General features: G+C 35.4%; 1 protein-coding gene across 1 annotated transcript in view; it reads right to left on the minus strand.

Moving 5' to 3' along the window:
- Positions 1-21,672, minus strand: part of BRWD3 (bromodomain and WD repeat domain containing 3) — a 114,175-nt gene that overhangs the window by 67,533 nt on the left and 24,970 nt on the right. Inside the window, exons 7-8 of the mRNA XM_036270318.1 lie at positions 4,137-4,297; positions 2,336-2,557 (exon numbers count right to left, since the gene is read on the minus strand). Of these exons, the coding sequence (XP_036126211.1) occupies positions 2,336-2,557; positions 4,137-4,297 (383 nt within the window). The remainder of the gene's footprint in view (positions 1-2,335; positions 2,558-4,136; positions 4,298-21,672) is intronic.

Here is a 21,672-nt window from a genome sequence, read left to right on the forward strand (position 1 = left end):
AAGGGCACGTACTTCGGTTGCAGTTTGTCCCCGGCCCTGGTTGGTCGTGCGGGTGGCAGCCACTCGATGTGTCCCTTCACGTCGATGTTTCTCTCTCTCCCCCTTCCTCTCTCTCCCTCCCACTCTATCTGTACAAAAAATGGAAAAATATCCTCGGGTGAGGATAAAAAAATAAAAAATAAAAATAAATAAATAAATAAAAGCTATTGAGGGTTCTGAACATCAGTCATATGATTTAACTTCCATTTTAAAATCACTCAGTCTAGCCCTGGCCAGTTTTGCTCAATGGTTAGAGCATCGGCCTAGGGACTAGAGTCACGGGTTTGATTCCAGTCAAGGGCACATATCACAGTTGCAGTTCGGTTCCTGGCCCTGGTTGGGGTCATGCAGGAGGCAACCAATCGATGTCTCTCACTCACATTGGTGTTTCTCTCTCTCTCTTTCTCTCTCTCTCTCCCTCCCTCTCTATCTGAAGATAAATGGAAAAATATCCTCGTGTGAGGATTTAAAAAATGAAATCACTCAGTCTAGCCCAGCCAGTGTGGCTCAGTGGCTTGAGCATCATCTCATGGACTGACAGGTCCTAGTTCGATTCTTGGTCAGGGCACATGCCCAGGTTGCTGGCTCGATCCCCAGTGAGGGGCGTGCAGAGGTAGCTGATCGATGTTTCTCTCTCACATTGATGTTTGTATCTCTCTCTCCCTTCCTCTCTCTAAAAAAATATCAATGAAAAACATATTTAAAAAAATAAAATAAATAAAATCACTCAGTCTATTATGCAGAAGCTAGATTGTGGTAAGAGAAAGGGAAGAGAAGAAGTAAGATCAGTGAGAAGTCTATTTCAATCATCTCATCACAGATGATTGAAATACAGTAGTATGATGGAGGTCATGAGAATTTGTCAGATTCTAGATATATTCAGAGGGTAGAGCCAACATGGTTTGCTAACAAGTTAGACGTGGCGTGTAAGAGAAAGAAAATGGTCTGGAATGACTACTCTGAGCAACTGGAAGGATTAAACTGCCATTTGTTTATATGTGGAAAGCTTTGGTAGGGTCAGATATGAAGAAGGAAGACAGAAGTTAATTTTAAATATGTTGACTTTGAGATGCATAGTAAACATTCATGTGATGATGCCAAGTGAGTAGTTGAATATACAAGTATGGAGCTAAATGACAGGTCCCAAGATGGAAATATAAGTTTAAGAGTCATCAGCCTACAGATGAAATTCAAAGCCATGAGACTTGACACAATCACTAAGGAAAAAACGTGATAGAGAAGGTCTCATAGATCTCCAGGGCACTCTCCCATGTAAACAAAATGAGATAGAAACTAGCAAATGAAACTATGAAGGTATCGAACAGTATCATAAACATTTTCAGTATAAACAGTCCTTTTTTTTGTATGTTACATGAGAGTACTTCCAAATTCCAGAAATAACATTCTCATATGGAATGGTGGGACCAAAAGTACCTGGTAATCTCTCAAAACAAAATCCAAGAAATAATTTCAACTGATCAAAAATTTGACATGATTTTTTTTTCTCAAATTCAACATACTACATTGAACCCAATCCTTGCTAGCTCCTCATAAACAGGTAATATATTATTTAAATAATACACCCACAAAATGACCGGTATACTTATAAGCAACTAAAGAACAAAGTAAATGGGAGTAATCATCTCATCCACAGAAGTGGTCTCCTTGACCAAACTATGAAAGACCTTTTCAGACGGATTCCTCTATTTTGCTCTCAACACAGGACAGGACAAAAGTTCAGCTTAGTCTGATTAAATAAAAGTTCTTTTGAGGTATCCAGGATTTCCCCTACCAACATCTGGTAAAAATATTATATGATCAAGTATTTTTAAAAAGTCAATGTACTGTATGTGAAATACCAAGCTGAAACTAAGAATAAAAATTTGCCTAACAAGAAACCTCTCTCTCTCTCTAAATCTGACTGAAAAACATCTGGGATTAAATGTTAACACAAAGTATGCCAATATTCAAGTTAGAACCTGTTAATATCCCGACTAACAGGTATTAGTACTGCTCCTTGAGGCATTTACAATCTTCCCCCTTCTTAATAAATGTGAGTGAAACAAACAAGATGTCTCACACTACATTTGAAAAATCTTTTTACTTATTTCTACAAGGAAGAGATTTATATGAAACAGGAACGTAAAAAAACTCCTGTTACAGGATAGGAACAAAGTTACGAGATCAACATTTTTCTGTTGGCCATTCTTTATAATATTATCAACACAATGAAACAAAAACAAGAGAACTCTCATCCTTATCGCATATGTTAAGGTTATCTTTTCATTGTTCTCACCTGTATGGAAGTAATAGAAGCTGAATGTCCCTGAAGGACTGCAACTGGAGCACAAGTTCGAAGACACCACACTCTTACAACCTTATCACAGCTGCCTGCAGCAATAAGAGTGTTTTCATAGTTAACAGCCATGTCAGAAATTTCAGCAGAGTGCCCTCGAAGTGTAGCAAGGAGGCGTCCATCATCTGTTGCCCAAATTTTCACCAAACAGTCATCTGAACCCTGATGAAAAGACAAGATTTACAATGAAGCAGAAATTTCCCCTTCCCCAAAAAGCCAGAGAGACAAAGGGAAGATTTTATTAAGTTATTTCTAAGCTTTTACTTTTCCGTCTCTTTTCTCCATATAATATGGATCCAGCAGTAAATATAAATGATGTTCAAATGATAGCACTGACAAAGTGTTGTCCAAATTGACAATGGTATTTGTGAAGAGCTCCTCAAAACTGCTACCAATCTCGACAATTAAAAAAAAAAAATTAGCGCCCTGGCCGGTTTGGCTCAGTGGTTAGAGTGTCGGCCTGCGGTCCAGAGAGACCCAGGTTCGGTTCCCGCTAAGGGCACGTACCTCGGTTGCAGTTTGTCCCCGGCCCTGGTTGGGTCGTGTGGGTGGCAGCCACTCGATGTGTCCCTTTCACGTCGATGTTTCTCTCTGTCTCTCTCCCTCCCACTCTATCTGAACAAAATATCAAAAAAAAAAAAAAAGTCTTCAGGTGAGGATTAAAAAAAAAAAATTAGCTCACTTGTGCGTGATTTTGCATTAAATATCTCTGCCATTCTTTCTTTCCTTAGGCCTAACAACCCTTATTTCTTAATTGCTTGAATATGTTTTCTACAAATACTTAAAAATTTAACCTAAAGTCTACATGCATTTCTTGGTAAGCATGGGGCTTTTTCTTGATAATCTGTGGTGTAAATATTTTGAACTTCCTATTGAGAATTTCAAAAGAACTTTAAAAATAGTAAAAAGCAATTCTCCATTATGAAAAATAAGTTATTTAATAATTATCTGTTTATAGCAAGATGCGAATCTTCCTCATTGTGATCATCAATAAACAAATACTTGTGTGATGCATTTGGAGTCAGTCATGAAAATGTCAATGGAAGAGTCTGTAATGAACTCCAAGGGGTTTTAACTTCTCAAAATACGAACCACTTCCTTAGTTGTAGCATGGAAATTTAAAAATAAGATTAGGCCATTATCTACACTTTTATGTTAACTTAGTACTGAAGTAATGAGACTTATAAACCTTTTCTTGGAAATATTAGTGTGCTACAATTTTGTACTCAAAATCACACAGTATGATCTGGTTAATGAAAACCCAATTTTCAAAATAACTACTACTAAAATCAAAGAAAGATATATGGAATAACTGTAATCATTACTAAGTGTGTAGTAGAGTTCAACTATTCGACCATAAGGATGATGTGATCATTAACTAAGCAGAACTGACACCAATTACACTAAGTGACAAATGGAAAATGCGTATTAATAAATGTTTGCTAAAATGTGAATGAAATTGACTAGATAAAACTTGTTTCACATAAATTTACCACCTCTAGATTATAAGCCCTTCTGAAAATTTATCAAACTAGATTTCCCTAAAGATAGAGGACATTATAGTTCACACTCATTTACTTATACAGAATGATAAAAGATTTTCAATTTCCATTCATCTTTCCTTATATTCATGTGTCCAAAAGGATAAATTGCAAAAAAAAAGCATGATTCAATGTCATGAAGTCTAGCTTCCATTGCTTCAATCCCTAATATGGCACAGTATTACAAATTTTAAACTCACTGTAAAAATTCTTCTCCCACTTCGGTCAAATGCTACACAGTAGACAGATGACAAGTGCCCCAGAATTCTCTTATGCATCTTAATGTGCTGGTAAGCAGATGAAGGAAAAATATGGCTGAAGCGACTGCATCCCGTTAATTGCCTGGCAGAGGTGATGTTCACTGGAAAACATAAAATAAGAGATTCATTTCTTAGAACCTAAAAGTGAAACCTACATCATGAAGTTAAACCATGAATACTAAGATGAGATAAAACAAGGTGCACATACCACAGCAATTCTACCTTGTGAGAAGTCTAAATTTCATTATATATTTCATGATTTTGTGAACTCACGTTCACTACCGCAAAGCATTAAGAATACTCTTCTCTTAAATCCCAGAAACCTGATTTCGTGTTTGTCTTACTATGGTTTCCCAAGTACATTCCCATTTTGCCTTTCATGGTACACAATAGCCGAAGAAATTGTCATTTTAAATATAAATGGTAAATCTTAGAAGAAATTTTAGAATAAAAACTATATTTGGTTAAGTATAATAAAGCTTAAAAACTATATAGAGAATTTTTCATGTCCTCACACCCATTCACCCCATCTACATCTTTCCCTAAAAATTCAACAGTAACATAAGAGGATTTATATAGTGAAAAGAGAAAGGAAGCTATGATACCATATAGTTTCTCAGTAACAAACAATTTTTTCTAGGCTTGTTTATAGGTCCTTGCCTTTTTGGTTTCTGAAACTGTAAGGTCTCCCTTTAGTTACCAATGAACTCTGAGGCTTCATCTTCTATGAGGTCATCTTAGATCCTGTCTCCATTTTGTTTGTTTTTTGCCTTGTAGTTAATTTTCTTAAGGAGCCAGAATAAAACACAAGTCTGCACAATTCTCTTTCAAATACCACCTATATTCTCTTCACTTCCCTCAAATGTTTCAATCCCCATGTAAGAATTTATAAGCACTCACTTGCTCTGATTCCTCCAGTATTCCCTTATACACTGAAAATATTTAACATCCGATACATTATACTTTATTTTTATTTATTTTATTTATGTATTTATTGTTAAGACCCCTGTAAGTTCAAAGTCACCTTGAAGAAAGGTGACATTTTGTCATAGTACATAAATAATATAGTACAAATGATAATAGCTTTATGTTGAAGACAAAATTAAGGCAAGAATTGAGTTGTAGCTGGATTAGTACCATCAGAACTATGCCACAATAAAAATATGAAACCTTTCAATGTCTCAATCTTAAGAGAAATGAAGTATTTTTCCAGGCAAAGGTAGATCCATTGGCCATTTTAAACTGACAAAATGACCCAAAAAATGAACGATAAATAAGAAAATCAACAAAACTTGGAATGTAAATCATAAGAATTAGAGATCTGAGTATTTATGTAACACTAAGAGGGGTAGGAAACCCATAAGCATCAGTACCAGGTAAAAGAATTTTTTTTTTTTTGATAGCTGGTCCCATCCCAAGCTCTAAAAATTTCCATAATTCTAAACTGGAAAGAGCATGCACCATAACTTTGGGACTTTATTAATCTTCCTTCTTCAATCAAACATGTCTTACTGCCTTGAGTTCCTTGAAACAATTAACCATTAATTACTTCTGCTTTGCTTTTCTCTATACATACTCGGCAAGTAGATAGAGGAAAAGACATGCTACTTTAACGCAGGGTTTCTCAACTTCAGACCTACTGGCACCTTGGGCCTGATGATTCTTCATGACCAAAAACTATCTCTCTATTTTAGTGTTCAGCAGCATCCCTGGCCTCAACCCAATAGTTGCAAGTAACAAACCACCACCACCAAGTTGTGACAAAGCAAGTGTATCTCCAGACATTGCCAAACGACTACTAGAGAGGAGAGGGAACTGTCTCTGGTTGAAAACCACTGCTTGAAGTATAAAAATAAAAACAACATCAACAGAAAAAAAAATTAAAAAGCAACTTTAAGAAGAGGAGCAGAGATAGAAAGAGAAAGAGAGGTAAATACCTACCAGAAATCCAGTCATTCATCCAATAAATACCCGAGTTTCTAAATGGCCAAATAAACACAATCATATAAACAAAATATACTTGACCCCATTAAGAGTTAATATCTCAGGCCCAAACTGTTAATTCAGAAACAGTTAGTAAAAATTTTATGTATCTTTATAGTATACAAAAATTAGATTTCAGTTTGTTCATTAAATTCCACATATGAGTGAAATCATATGCTAGCTGTGTTTTTCTGACTGGCTTATTTAAGTTAGAATAGGGTATAGGTGGATAAATGATGATGGAAAAATAAAATAAAGAGAAAAAATTAGACTTCACTTTTAAAGAATCCTTTAGAGAGAAAACTAATAATTACTTCAAAAGAAAAAATGGAAAAAATTTACAACAAATATGATAAAGTCTTAATATTTTAAAACACACATAAAACTAACCATCCATAAGAACACCATCAAGATCTAATAGATTAGTGGATTAAGGAAATTAACAAATAACTCAAAATATAGAAAATACAAATAATAAATTTAGTCACTGAAAACATTCAATTTAAAAATATTTGTATTGTTTTTTTAAGAGAGACTAAGGGAGAGGAAGAGAGAAGCATCGATGTGTGAGTATAACATAGATCAGCTACCTCCTGTACACCCCCTACCAGGGTTCAAGCCCACAACCCAGGTATGTGCCCTGACTGGGAATTGAACCCGCAACCTTTCAGTGCACGGGATGATGCCCAACCAACTGAACCACACTGACCAGGACAACATTCAATTTTTTGCCATGTATTAAAATAAATTTCAATGAAAATAGCAAGACACAATTTTAAAACTCAATAATCTGGCATTGTAAAATTCTAAAACCTTATGCCAGCAATCACTGCTTGAAACTGGTGTACACCTACATTTCTAGATGCACTAGAAAGTGACATGATCCATATGGAAAATAATGTTGGCAACAGACTTCAAGATTCATGAAAATGAGCATACCCATTGCCTGACTCCTAGGAATCTCTCTTAGGGACATGACTGATTAGCAAAAAAGACTTACATATACAAAGTGTTTAACAGAATGCTATTTTTTTTTAGAGAGATAGTAAGAGAAAGGGAGAGAGAGATAGAACCATCGATGAGAGAGAACATCAACTGGCTGCCTCCTTCATGCCTCTCACTGGGAATTGGGCCCACAACCCAGGCATGTGCCCTGACCAGGAATTAAATCGGTGACCTCTTGGTGCATGGGTCAATGCTCAACCGCTGAGCCACACCAGCAGGGCTAACAGAGTGCTATTTATAATTAAAACCTAAGTCCAACAACAGGGGAATGGCTAATTAAATTATAGAGTATGTGATGGACTACTCTGTAGGAATTATTAATTCAAATATAAAAACAAGAGCAGCAAAGAAAAATTAGGAACTGCAAAGCAAAAAAATAAAATACAAACTTGTAACTATACTTTGATATAAATTATGTAAAATATGCATGCATACATGAGTACAGACTAGAAAAAGAGAAATGAAACCAACTGTTTTGTGATAAAAGTATAGGTAGAGTTTTAAAATTTCACTTAATGCTCAACAATACATTTTTATCTTAAACACGTTTTTTTCAAAGTCCTTTCTAGTCATCACTAACAGCTATTCCAAAAAATTTTAATATAAGGTCATGTTGCATATTTGACAGCATAATCATCAAATATTCCTTCTTTCTCATCTCAGTGATTTATTGTTTATTTATCCAGCACATGAGGTGATAATACATTTTTCTTAGTCATTTGGTAATGTTAACAGGCCTAAGGCTCTATACACTAAGGAGTCTGTCAACACTGTCTTTTCCATGTATTCTCCATTTAGACACTATTTTTCAGTACTTCTCCTTCTTGCTTTTGTTACAAATCTACAGAGCACTTTATCAGGAACATTTTCCTCAGCTGTCAACGACTGATAACTGACTCTAAAGATACAATAAAAAAAAAAAAAAGTTCACATTTTACTAACCTTTGAGTATTTCACTAAAAAAAGTAGATATTGTTCTTCTCAAATAATTATTATATAGCTCCTTTGGGGGAGGGAAATGCTCAAATCATTCTTTTTCTCAAAAGTAACAATAAAATAAAGGGAAACACACAATTATCATTGTGTTGTATCTGAAAGTCTCTATCAAATGTACTATTTGATTGCATTTTTCTTCTATTATAAGCATAATGCAAGTTTAGAGATAACCAATGTACCTTTCACCCTAACAAAGTAGAATGAAGTATTAATGAGAAATAACAAATAAAATAACTACCACAATCCTATGCTGACATATCCACTATAATGTCATTATTGCATTGCCACTAGTAAGCCTTATAAAATTTAGAGTGCTTAAAAGGTATGTGATAAGTTTTAGTATATATAATTATCTTGATTAATTATATACTTAAGTATCAAAAAAAAACAACACTATAATAGGTAAGCAATGTTATCTCAGCCTCATTTACTAAGGAATTTAGCCCCACAAAGTCACAAAAAGTGAAATGGCACTACAACTCTCAAGACACCAGTTAAAACAGGGCAACCAATGAACATATTTTTAGTCACAACAAAATGCCTGCTTCTTTATTCACTGTGGTTAAGGACTTAACAACCTTGAAAAACAGTTATGACACCTTTCTATCTGGGGAGCTGAGATGGTCTGGTTCCAATAATCAATTATAGAACCTTTTCATTTAATATTGATGTGAACATGCCAACTTTGTCTTGAAATATTTTAAGAACTTTACTTTTGAGACAAAGATCTTTGATGTCATGATACACTAACTTTAGTATGTTAACTAATTCAACTAGTAGATAAATTAGTGAAATGTATATATGTACAAAATATATTTAATACAAAATATTCTATTCACAATCCATGTCTCATAAATATTTTTCTTTAAAATTTTGTAGGATAAGCTTCTACACTGTCCTCTAACAAAAGGTAAAAAATATTAAAAACTCAGCAATAGACCAAAATGCTTAAAGAATAAAGTAAAAACAGGATATAGCTTATTGTGTGGACTTTACAAATTTATTGTCATAGAGATCAATACACAGCTATCAGTAGAATAAATGACCACCCACTATGAGCTAATCACTGTCACTGTCACTGACACTGGAAATACAGCTTATAAACAAGTCAAACAAGATCTCCATCTTCATGGAATATACATTCCAAAGGGTAAAGCTTTCACCATTTACCCAATTGCAGAAATGATTAAGATACTTTAATGTGGAAAATAATCTACAGAAATATACACAGCTCTTAAAATGTGTTTTTCTAATAAGCTCTGCCGATGATCTTGATACAGTGCCAAGTTTGAGAACTATGGATTCTTGTCCAACCTTCCTTCCCCCCAAATCATCCTTTCTATGACTTACCTGGCAACAGGCCATTCAGCCTCTGCCTAAAGACTTCTAGTAAAGAGAAGATTATTATTTTTCAAAAATGGCGAATTCATATGTTGAGCTGCTCTAATTTTGGGTAGACTCTACTTTTAACTGGGCTAAATCTCTCCCTGTAACTTCCAGAGTCATATGGGTTCTGCCTTGGCAGCTACTAAAAACAAAACAAAACAAAACAAAACAAAACAAACAAACAAAAAACCACCACCAACAACAAAAAAACACAAACACACACACACAAAAAAAATCAGTCAAATCACTGTGCTATATGGTAACCCATGGAATATTTAAAGATAGTTATCATTTGTGCCTCAAATCTTCTCTCAACATGTGAGGTCCCCTCTATATTGCTCACAACTATAATTTACAAACACTTCTTTTCCCTACCATCCCCCATAGAAAAACACCCTTTCACCATAAACACTACTGTGGGTTGATTTTTTTTTTTTCTCTGTAAAGTCATTAGTTCACCAATGTCTGAGCCTCTTAAAATAACAAGAATTGAGAAAAATATTCCAATGGTCTGATCAAAACAGAGTATAGTGGATTATTTCCAGCTACATTTTTTCAGTGCAATTTAAGATTGCAAAGAATACATTAGTTTTCTAAAACAGCTGCCTTATATTACCCATTATATTATCTAAGAGAAAATAAAGTTTGTTGGCATTATTTCTTTGTAAACATATCCAAGTTCCCAGTGATCACCTCCTTCTTTTCTAAGAATACACAAAACACCTGTTCAATAAACCTGTCTAAACTTCTGCCTGGGGTTAAAGCTAAATTCACTAATCCATACTTTCTAGGATCTATTCTTTGTTCTCTTTTGTATACTTGTCATTGGGTTATTTTTCATTTCTCCTGTCCACTCTGATTTCAAAAAAATACCTCCCAGTGAGAACTATTTCAGTATACCAGGATTTAATTAATTTGGGCCTCTGTTAGCAGCAAGGTACTCTTGCATCTTGGGTTTTCTTTTCCTTGACCATACTTACTCCACCCTTTACAGTTCATTCTCTTTGAGAGAGAATAAAACAAAACATATTTATCTCTAGCTTTCACACTATAGCTATGAATTTATACCATCAATTCCTATTCAGTAAATCTATAGGTTCCTTTCCCATATGCTAATTAGAACTTCAAAGGTGTTTTTGAGTATTCCCGTATGGGTGGAAGCACATGAAATTGTTGACATTCGCCAATTTTCCACATACAAAACTAGTAACTTTAAATGCTTCAACATAATGGCTATAATGGGAATTAAGAAGGAATGGGGTTAATGGCAGGTTATTTTTTTTTTAATCAGAGTGGACAGGAAAAATGGAAATGATCCAATGGAAAAGTATACAAAAAGGATAGATTGCTGAACTTAGCTTTAACCCAGGCATTGATTTGATCTAGATATCCTGTTCTTTAGCTCTCGTTAGGAAAGCACCATCCATACTCTCCATTCTGGTGTATAATCCCATAGACGCTTCTCACTCCTTTTATCTTTACCTACTGTTTTTCATATTATAAACACATTTTGGTCTATGGATTTCTTTTTTTTTTTTTATCCTCACCCAAGGATATTTTTCCATTTTTTTGTACAGATAGAGTGGGAGGGAGAGAGAGAGAGAGAAACATCGACGTGAAGGGACACATCGAGTGGCTGCCACCCGCACGACCAACTAGGGCCGGGGACAAACTGCAACCGAGGTACGTGCCCTTAGCGGGAACCGAACCCGGGTCTCTCCGGATCGCAGGCCGACGCTCTAACCGCTGAGCCAAACTGGCCAGGGCTGGTCTATGGATTTCTAAATACATTTAATATTAACATGCACCATTACTCTCCTCGTGTTCCTATTAGTTTGATTTATTTAGGACCAACTATATCTACTCATCTCATTTTAAGCACTAAAATTTATTATACCTAATATTTATAAATATTCTGCCTAATCTAAATGTTTCCCCTTGTGAATTATTGGTCCCTTCCTCACTTATGGATTTCTCCCTATGTTATAAGTGCTATACTTCAGTATACCATTTTTTTTAAAGCTGGGTAATTTTACCAGTGTCTCTAACAAACAGTAAAATTAACTTATTTTCTTTAATTTCCCATGCTTTCTAGAAATCATTTAGAAGTGCTAAAGAACAACAAAAGGTAGAGAATATAAGGTCCCAGCTATCACATAAGAAGCCTCAAATGTTATCAAGAATATATTAAAGAATTAATGAAAGCTGAATAGAAAGGTTCTCCTAAGTTTTGTTATGGTTTTTAATAACATTTTAAATGCTACTGAATTACCCTCAGAAATCAAGAATAATTGGTCTTTGAAAAAAGGCATATAAAAGTATCAATTTTTCCTGGCCAGTGTGGCTCTGTCAGTTGGAGTGAACCATGCACTAAAGGTTTGCAGGTTTAATTCCTGGTCAGGGCACATACCCAGGTTGTGAGGTCCGATCCCCAGTGGGAGGCATGCAGGAGGCAGCCAATCGATGTTCTCTCTCATTGATATTTCTATCTCTCTCTCCCTCCCACTTCCTCTCTCTGAAATCAATAAAGAAAAAAAAATTTAGAAATATGTATTATAATATATGTTGGATATTAACATACCATTTCCATTACGCAAATTCTATTTTTCAAAATTACAATATCGGACACTCTAACCCAAATTACTAAAGTGCAAATTACTGTAGTTTTGTTCATATAGTCTCCAATAGCTTTGCCTTCATCACTCTGAATTTATTATAAGGATGTACGTATTTTCTTATGTTACTTCTTCATTATCCTCTCCATTAGTGATCCATCCCATCATTTTATAGAAAAGAAACTACCAATAATCTGCTAAAAATCCTAGTGTTAGAAAAGTGTCTTTGTTAAAAAATTTGTTAAGTATGGTACAAGATGTTTACTCTCTTGACTTAAAAGCTTAGTACTAGACCCTCAAATATAAAATGGTGATAAAACCTAAAAAAATATTCAAGACTCAATAACAAGAACACTTAACAATAAATTCAAATCAACAATGTATTACAGGGTTGTTGTACTAAGAAAACTATTAGTATATAAGCTTATTCCTGCAATATTTCAACACCAATCAGTTTGTTCCCATAAATTCAATCATAAAAAAACCTAGGTCAGTAAGCAACAAGAAATAGAAGGATCACCACAAATGCATAACTTCTGTGAAAAATACTTCAAAGCACATTCCCTTCTATTTTCTTCATACATAAAAGCTAGAACATTATTTGACAAAAAATATATATCTAAGGAAACCTATACTGAAACAAATGGAAACAATTACATAACTTTGAGAAGACAAAATTGTAAAGTAGTAAAGAATTTGAAAATTGGGGAAAGTAGAAAACCAGTAATAAGGTTTAAAATATTTGTTATTTTATACTAAATTTAAGGTTTTATACTTCATATGCTTAATAAAGAAAAAATTGAATTAGATTTCTAAAGTATTTTAATGCTCCTAGTTTGTTAATCTATTTGAAAGTGCTTCCATTTTAGAATTAAAATGAGTATTTCTTTTCGACTCTTATACTCCACATAATTTCTTGCTAGGACACAACCATCAACAGCAAAATCCAAATTTGAAGTGTATTGGGGGAGTGACATCAGTGTCATGGCGATGAGTCCTTTTTCTCATGTCTTTAATTAACAACAAAATAAACACAGCTAAACAAAAGTGAATCTGCACATTACAACAGGACATCTGTGAGGTTTCTACCCACCTGTACGTCCAAATGTGGGCAGATAGGACTTCAGTGGGGGCTTCAGATCCAAGGGAGAGAGTGAGCCAGCCCCACCTTACTCCCTGCGATGGTGGGGTAGGGGGTAAGGGATCCTTAGAGAGTGTAAAACTAAGTAGACACCCACAGTTAGTAGAAAATTTATGGAGGCCCAGCTTGCCTAAGGGGAGAATCCAGTATGCCATCAGAATGGGAAAGAGATGAATTTAGACTTAGAGGAAAGGGAGGAAGGAACCCATCAAGGCAGCACCACTCCCCAGGGCAACACTATAAGGGGCTGGGTTTTTGGAAGCTGCATCAGTGCCCTCATCAACAGAGAAAATGGAAAACAGAAACCTCTACCATGGAAGAAATATAAATCGAAAGTGTTGAATGCCTGCCTGGCTGCCCCAACTGTGCAGGATGTGGCTGGAGGGGACTGTTTCTCTTAAGCAGCATCCCGATTTCTGAGGATAGACCTCCTTCATTGAGAGAAGGGAGAGAAAAGGAAGGAGGCAGATAAAAATATCCAACAGCACTGAATGAACAGGAACAGGATTCCTGCTTTCTGCTTTGGAAATTCAGCAAGAGATCCACCCATAGATCTCTGGGAGTTCCCCACTAGAGGATCTCCCCACTGGCCAGTGGGTACCCCCGCCAAAGCCCCAAGTGCTAAGCCCACCCCGTACACTCTGCTGCCAGTTCCTTGTGCACACTCCCAGTGCATCTGGGAGAGCCAGCTCCAGAAGAAGAAACTACACATAAGAAACCATACTTGAGCTATTGTGCCACCTTTTGGAATACAAAAGGAAGGTTTCTAATAGCCAGCCTATTGAATCATAAGAACCAAAGATGACACAAAGCCTTAATAAAGAAGGTATCTGATACTTCTAATGCCTTCAAACACTAGGGAAAAATAAGGAAATATGGTTGCAAAAAATGATAATTCTCCAGTAACTGAACTCAAAGGCACAGGATACTGCAGTCAAACTGATAACTCAAAATTGCCGTTATTGCACTGGCCGGTTTGGCTTAGTGGTTAGAGCATCGGCCCGCAGACCAGAGAGACCCTGGTTCAGTTCCCGTTAAGGGCACGTACCTCAGTTGCAGTTTGTCCCTGACCCTGGACGGGATTGTGTGGGTGGCAACCAGTGGTTGTGTCTCTCTCACGTCGATGTTTCTCTCTCTTCCTCCCTCGCTCCCGCCCTCTCTATCTGAAAATAAAAATAAATAAATAAATAAAAATAGCCATTTTGAAGAAACTCAACAAGCTACAAAAACCATCAAGAAGATAATTCACTGGACTCAGGAATAAAATTAATGAATAGGAATAATTCTTTAACAAAGAGATAGAGATTATAAGAAAGAAACAATTTCTGGAGCTGAAAAATTAGATGAAGGAGATTGAAAAATGCAATAAAAGCACTGGTAACAGGACAGAGCAGATGAAGAAAGAATACATGACTTGGAGGATAGGAATATATAAATAATTCAATATAAAAGAAGAAAGAATTAAGAATTTAAAAGTGAAAAGACCCTAGCAGAGCTATTAAATTTGATCAGAAAGGCAAATATAAGAATAATTGGTGTACCAGAAGGAAAAGAGAGGAAAAAGGGGGTAGAGAGTTTATTTAAAGCCATAATGGCTGAGAACTTCCCAATCCCAGGAAAGGACTTGGACATACCAGTCCACAAAGCTAATAGAACATCTTATATCAATTCAAAAAGATCTGCTGCAAGACACAATATAACAAAAATGGCAAAAAAAAAAAAAAAAAAAAATGACAAAAGAAAGAACATTAAAGGCAGCAAAGAAAAAAAAGTAACCTACAAAGAAACCCCATTAGGCTACCAGCAGATTTCTCAGCAGAAACTCTCTATGCCAAGAGAGTATAGAGTGACATATAAAATGTGTTGGAAGATTTAAAAATTGCCAACCAAGAATACTTTATTCACCAAAATCATCCTTTAAATACAAAGGAAAAATAAGGCTTTTCCAGACAAACAAAAGCTGAGGGAGTTCACCATCACTAAACCTGCCTTACAAGAAATACTGGAAGTTCTTCAAGCTGAATTTAAAAGATCTTAATAAGCTACATAAAATATGAAAGTACACCACACCTTGGTAAAGGTGAAAACAGAGAATAAGGAAATTATAACTCAATGGTATTTTAACCTACAGTCTATACATTCAATACAATCCCTACTAAAATTCCAATGGCATAATTCACAGAAATAGAAAAAATAATCCTAAATTTGTATGGAACTAGAAAAGACAACAAATAGCCAAAACGATCCTGAGAAAGAACAAAGCCTGAGGTTATCATGCTTCCTGATTTTAAACTATAAAGCTCTAATAATAAAAACAGTATGGTACTGTATAAAGAGAGACACATAGGCCAAATAAAATATATTGATGGGTCTAAAGCTGTGAACTCCCCCCCCTTGTTTTTGTGGGCACCAAGTTGTTATTCGATACAAAAGGGTAAACCATGGGGACATGTGATTTGGTGGAGGGAGTGGGGACAAAAGACATAATACATAATAATCCTGAGTGAAAACCAGAGAGCCAGGCAAATAAATAGCTCAATAGGTGCTAGAAGAGTTGGCTCTGGCTTTACCAATTCCCCCTACTTTGACAAAATAACAATAAAAAGGCAACATAGCCCTGGCCGGTTTGGCTCAACAGTTAGAGCGTCGGCCTGCGGTCCGGAGAGACCCGGGTTCGGTTCCCGCTAAGGGCACGTACCTCGGTTGCAGTTTGTCCCCAGCCCTGGTTCGGTCGTGTGGGTGGCAACCACTCGATGTGTCGCTTTCACGTCGATGTTTCTCTCTCTCTCTCTCTCACTCTCACTCTATCTGAACAAAATATCGAAAAATGTCCTCAGGTGAGGATTAAAAAAAAAAAAAAAAGGCAACATAGTATTGAGGAAAAAAATGACCTAGCTTCTTCCTTATCTATAAAATCTATAAAATAGGCATAATACTCACTTGAGGATCAAGTGAAGTCAATTTTACAGATCATTTGGCACTGTAGCTTAGTTCCTGTGAAACTTAGTTCCTATTTCTCTTTCCTTTCCTCTCCTCTCTAGCATCTCAATACTCTTACATCCCAAAATGGGTGGGGTGAGGGAAAGGGAAAAAACTTTCATATTAAATTGGACTCTGATGGATACTGATCACTATGTTAAAGAAAATGATTAAACACAAATGGAAATATCGCATGCTTTGCTGACCAGAGTTGACAAAAAAATCCCTTGTTATATAATAAACCAACATTTATTTAACACTTTTTGTGCCAGGCACTGTGCTAACCACTTCATATGTTTAACTTATTTAATCCTATGAAGTGAGTATTATTAGTATCCCCTTTTTATAGACATGGAAACTGAGGCATAGAGGGGTTAAATAATTTATACAAGACCCCAAGCCAGTATTCAAGCCCAGACAATTTGGTTTCAGAAGCTAATCTCTTAACCAATATTCCAGAATAGCATTTCTCAAAATGAGAAAAATAAAAACTATAGAATGTCATCCCAATACACCAAGGTTGTGGGAGGTTGATCCACAGTCAGGGAACAAAGAAGCAGCCACCAATGAATGCATAAATAAGTGGAACAACAAATCGATGTTGTTTTCTTCTCTCTCTCTCTCCCTTCCCCTCTCTCTATAATCAATAAATAAAAATATATAATTCGTCTCAATAGGTAAACTACACTCTAGTGACTACAAGTTTCACCCCAATCCTTAAATGCTACTAGCCCATAACAACCCAGAACCTAATTAGATATGCCAAATCATCCAATTCCAAGACTATAATAAAAACAGGATGGAATATGTTTAAAAAAGAGGTTTAAAACTGCTAGAAATTATAGGTGAGCTCAGCAAGGTCACAGGAAATAAGATCAATATGCATAAATCAATTGCATCTGCATACACTAATAATGAACATGCAGAAACCAATATTAAAAATAATTGAATTCTTGGATATACACTTAACATATACAATATCTGTATGTTGTAATTATAAAATGCTGATGAAAGAAATCAAAGACCTCAATAAATGGAGATATACCATGTTCATGGATTAGAAGGCCTGACATAGTAAACATGTCAATTCTCCCAAATTGATTTATAGGCCCAATGAAAGTCCTTTCAAAAGGCTTTTGCAGACACTGACAAGCTTATTCTAAAATTTATATGAAAAGGAACTGGCCCTAGAAAACGGAAAACAATCTTGACAAAGAATAGAGTGGGAGGGATTGCTCTTACCAAAGTTAAGGCTTACTATGTAACTACAGTGTTCAAAACAATGTGGTACAGGTAAGGAGATAAACACAAAGATCAATTGAACAAAAGAGAGGAAATAATGAACCTCAAAAAACAATAATTAACCTCCACCTAAACTTCATATACTATATAGTTTAACTCAATATAGATCATAGAAATAAATATAAAACTAACAAGCTTTTAGAAAAAAAGGCACAGGAGAAAACCTTCAGGATCTGGGGCTAGGCAAAAAATTCTAAGGCTTCACAAAAAAAAAAAAGGGAAAACTGATATACTGGATGCTATCAAAATTAAAAACCTCTGTTTTGTGAAAGCCTAAAGAGAATGAAAAGACAAATCTCAGATGGGGAGAAAATATTTGCAAATGATATACCCAACAAAGGGATGGTATCGAAAATATATAAACAACTTTTAAAGCTCAACAATAAAATAATCTAATTAGAAAATGGGTGAAAGTGAACAGACATTTCATCAAAGAGGGTATACACATAGTAAAGATGATCAACTTAAGTAGCCATCAGGGAAATGCAAATTAAAACCACAATGATATATCATACTATACCCCTATGGAAAAAGCTAAAATAAAATACCATGACAATACAAACTGCTGGTGAAGATATAGAAAAACTGGATCACTTATACATTACTATGGGAATGTAAATGTTATAACCACTCTGGAAAAACAGTCTGGCAGTTTCTAAAAACAACTAAACATGCAATTACCATACAATCCACCATTGTACTCTTGAGCTTTCATCCTGCAGACATGAAAGCTTCTGTTCACACACACCAAGAAAAGGAGGGAGATGGAAAGGGAGAGGGAAGGGGAAAAGGGAGAAGGGAGAGGGAGGATGGTCAAACAAATTGTGGTATATCCTTACCATAGAATACCACTCAGCAATAAAAGGGAATTAATAATGATAAATGCAACAACTTAGATGAATGCCCAGTGAATTATGTTAAATGAAAAAAATATATATACTGTATGATTCCATTTATATAACATTCTCGATTATAGATTTGTGGTTGACAAGACTGGGGGTAGGTCAGGCAGGAGGTAATAGGGTGTGGTTATAAAAGGGCAACATGAGGAATCCTTGTGATAAAACTCTTCATTATCTTAACTGAGGACGTGGATATACAAATGGTAAAATTGTACAAAACCTAGTAACCACATATTCACACTCCAATGAGTAGCAGTAGAACTGAGAACATCTGATAAAACTATAGGCAATATCCTGTCTTATATTTAAACCAAACTTCTCTGTTTACCACACTGGAACCTTTGTTTATGCTATTCCTTTAGCTTTATGCCTACCTCTGACATTCCAGCCTACCACTATCTTTCTTATCTTTGAATGTATAGCCTAAAACCACCTCCTTTTCCACGAAATCTTTCTCAATCATTTGTCATAAAAGAACTATCCTGCTTGTCAAGGTCCTTTTATTCATTGTACATATCTCTGATCTAGGATTATAAACACTTTAAGGATAGAGCTTAGTGTCTAATGCATCATGCACCAACCCAGCTTAATCCCTTGGAAGCAAAAAATATTCAGGTATTTGTTTAATTAATCTGGCCCCACCTTTCCCAAAATATCCAGCCATAATTCTTACTCCCCCAAGGCCTAAATATCCTACTTGAAATAAGACAAGCCTTCTTTTCTGTCCTACGCAGATATCCTCTCACCTGGAATGTTCCACCCTTCAACTTATATTCAATCCTTAAAAGTTCATCTCAAAGGTTATTTAGTCCTTAAAATATTTCCTTGTTTCTCTTAATCAGTTTCATCTCTCCTTTCTGAATGTTCATTAAACTTTGTATTTCACTTAAATCACTTAGTTTATGTCTGTTACAGATTAAATGTTTGTGCCCACCCCTAATTTATATGTTGAAAACCTCATGCCCAATGTAATGGTATTAGCAGGTGGTGCCTTTGGGAAGTGATTAAGTTATGAGGGCAGAGAGCCCTCATGAATGGAATTAGTACCCTTATAAAAGAGGCCTGAGAAACTCCTTTGCCCCTTCCTCCATGTGAAATTGCAGCAAGAAGACACTATAAACCAGAAAGCATGCCCTCACCAACACCAAAGTTGCTGGGGCCTTTGACTTCTCAAGACCCCAGAACTGTGAAATAAATGTTTGTTGTTTATAATCCACCCAGTCTATGGTATTTTGTTACAGCAGCCCAAAACGACTGAGAGAATTCACTACACTATCATCATATTCCATCTGTCTAAACCGCCCCAGAAGAATAAAATCCTTGACAGCAAAATGCCTGAAGACTTGGAAAAGGCTTTGCATATATTTGATGTTCAAGTATTTGCTGAATTTAATAAAAGTTATTTCTAGAAAGTTAAGTAATTTGTATTGTATTGTATTGTATTCAACCTTTCAAAACCACGGAAAATATAAATTTCATAAAATTAGATTTTATAGTGAGTATTGATCAAATCTGAAAAATTGATCAAATTTTCTTATGATTTACAAGCTATCATTTCTGATTCATCCCTTGACTTTTTTTTTCAATGATTTAATAAACTATTTCTTGGAACAGTTTTAGGTTCATAGCAAAATGTGGCAGAAAGTAGAGTTACTATATAGCCAGCCTCTGTTCCCAACAAACAGAGCCTCCCCCATCATCAGCACCCATCATGCATTTGTTATAACATACACTGACATGTCATCATCACCTGAAGTCCACGCATGTTGTTGTATACGGTGGATTTCCATTATAGTATCATATAGAGTAGTTTCATTCCCCTAAAAATCTTCTGTGCTCCTCCCTGCCTTTCTGAACCTTGCCCTCTTAGGTTTTTATTTTTTCTACTCTGACTTACCCTTGATGGAATGCTGATAATTCATTCAAATTCTGTCCAGAGCTCTCTTCTCTGTCTTCATGCTATCCCTGCAATCTTACCTACCCACATATGAAATGTTGCCAATCTTTATCTCTAACCTTTTACCTTTTACTCACACTCATCATCTCCTGTTTACATATATAGTAATAGTATTTCCTCTGACTTCTCTGTGTGCCTCTTCCAGTCTCTCTCCTCTCTAATTTACTTACTTACACTTTGCAACCTGAGTTATCTTTCAAAATAAAAATTCAATTAAATAATTTTTCTATTCAAAAGCATCCAATGGCTTATACTAAACTCATTAGTATAGTATAAAACAGGGGTTAGAAAAGTAAAGTCCATGGGCCAAATTCAGCCCATCACATGTTTTTGTACATACATTTTTACTGGAAAACAACCATGCTCATTCATTTACATAATACCTGTGGATGCTTTTTCTTATTGAGTTTACCGGGGTGACATTAGTTCACAAAACCACACAGGTTTCAAGTATACAACTCAAGAAAACAACATCTGCACACAGTATCATGCACCCATCTCTGGCTGCTTTTATACTATCACAGAGTAGTTCCAACAGAGACCAAATGAGCCAGAAAGTCAAAAACTTTTACTATCTAATCATTCATCCAAAAAAATCCATACTGTTAGCCAGGAGGGTTCAGAATAATTGGTCTGCAACCTCCCTTTCCAGTCTTACCTGCTACCATAAACTCTGGGCTTTTATTATAGCAAACAGGTAATTCTCTTCTGAATAAAACCACTATTTATTTTTCAAGAGACTGTACTTGATACAGCTGGACCTCAAAGGATATTGAATAAAATAGCAGCTTTTACCAATTCCCACTTTATTATCTCACGTCTTATTTAAAACACACACAACAATGTGAAAACTATGATTCTAAACATAAGTCAGAGGCCGAAAACTATTTGGGAAAGTAATAGTAAATATGAGTATTATAAATACCCCCAGAGCACCTACAATGGCTAACAAAATGTTCTATTATGGCAAGTAGGAAATATATATTATTTAGTTTGCTGAGAACTTTGTGGGAGGAGCCCTGGATTTGAAGTCAAATGATAGATCTGAGACTTAAGTTTAGATATGCAACCTCAATGGCTGCATGTGAGTTATATAAACTTTTCATGATAACTCAAATACAAGATCTTTATGAGTCATTATCAGTATCTGTGACCCAATATCATACTTACAGATTACATTTGTGTAACATTTTAAAACTTATAAAGTAAT

The sequence above is a fragment of the Molossus molossus genome, unplaced genomic scaffold, assembly GCF_014108415.1.
Source record: "Molossus molossus isolate mMolMol1 unplaced genomic scaffold, mMolMol1.p scaffold_m16_p_2, whole genome shotgun sequence".
Classification (NCBI taxonomy): domain Eukaryota; kingdom Metazoa; phylum Chordata; class Mammalia; order Chiroptera; family Molossidae; genus Molossus; species Molossus molossus.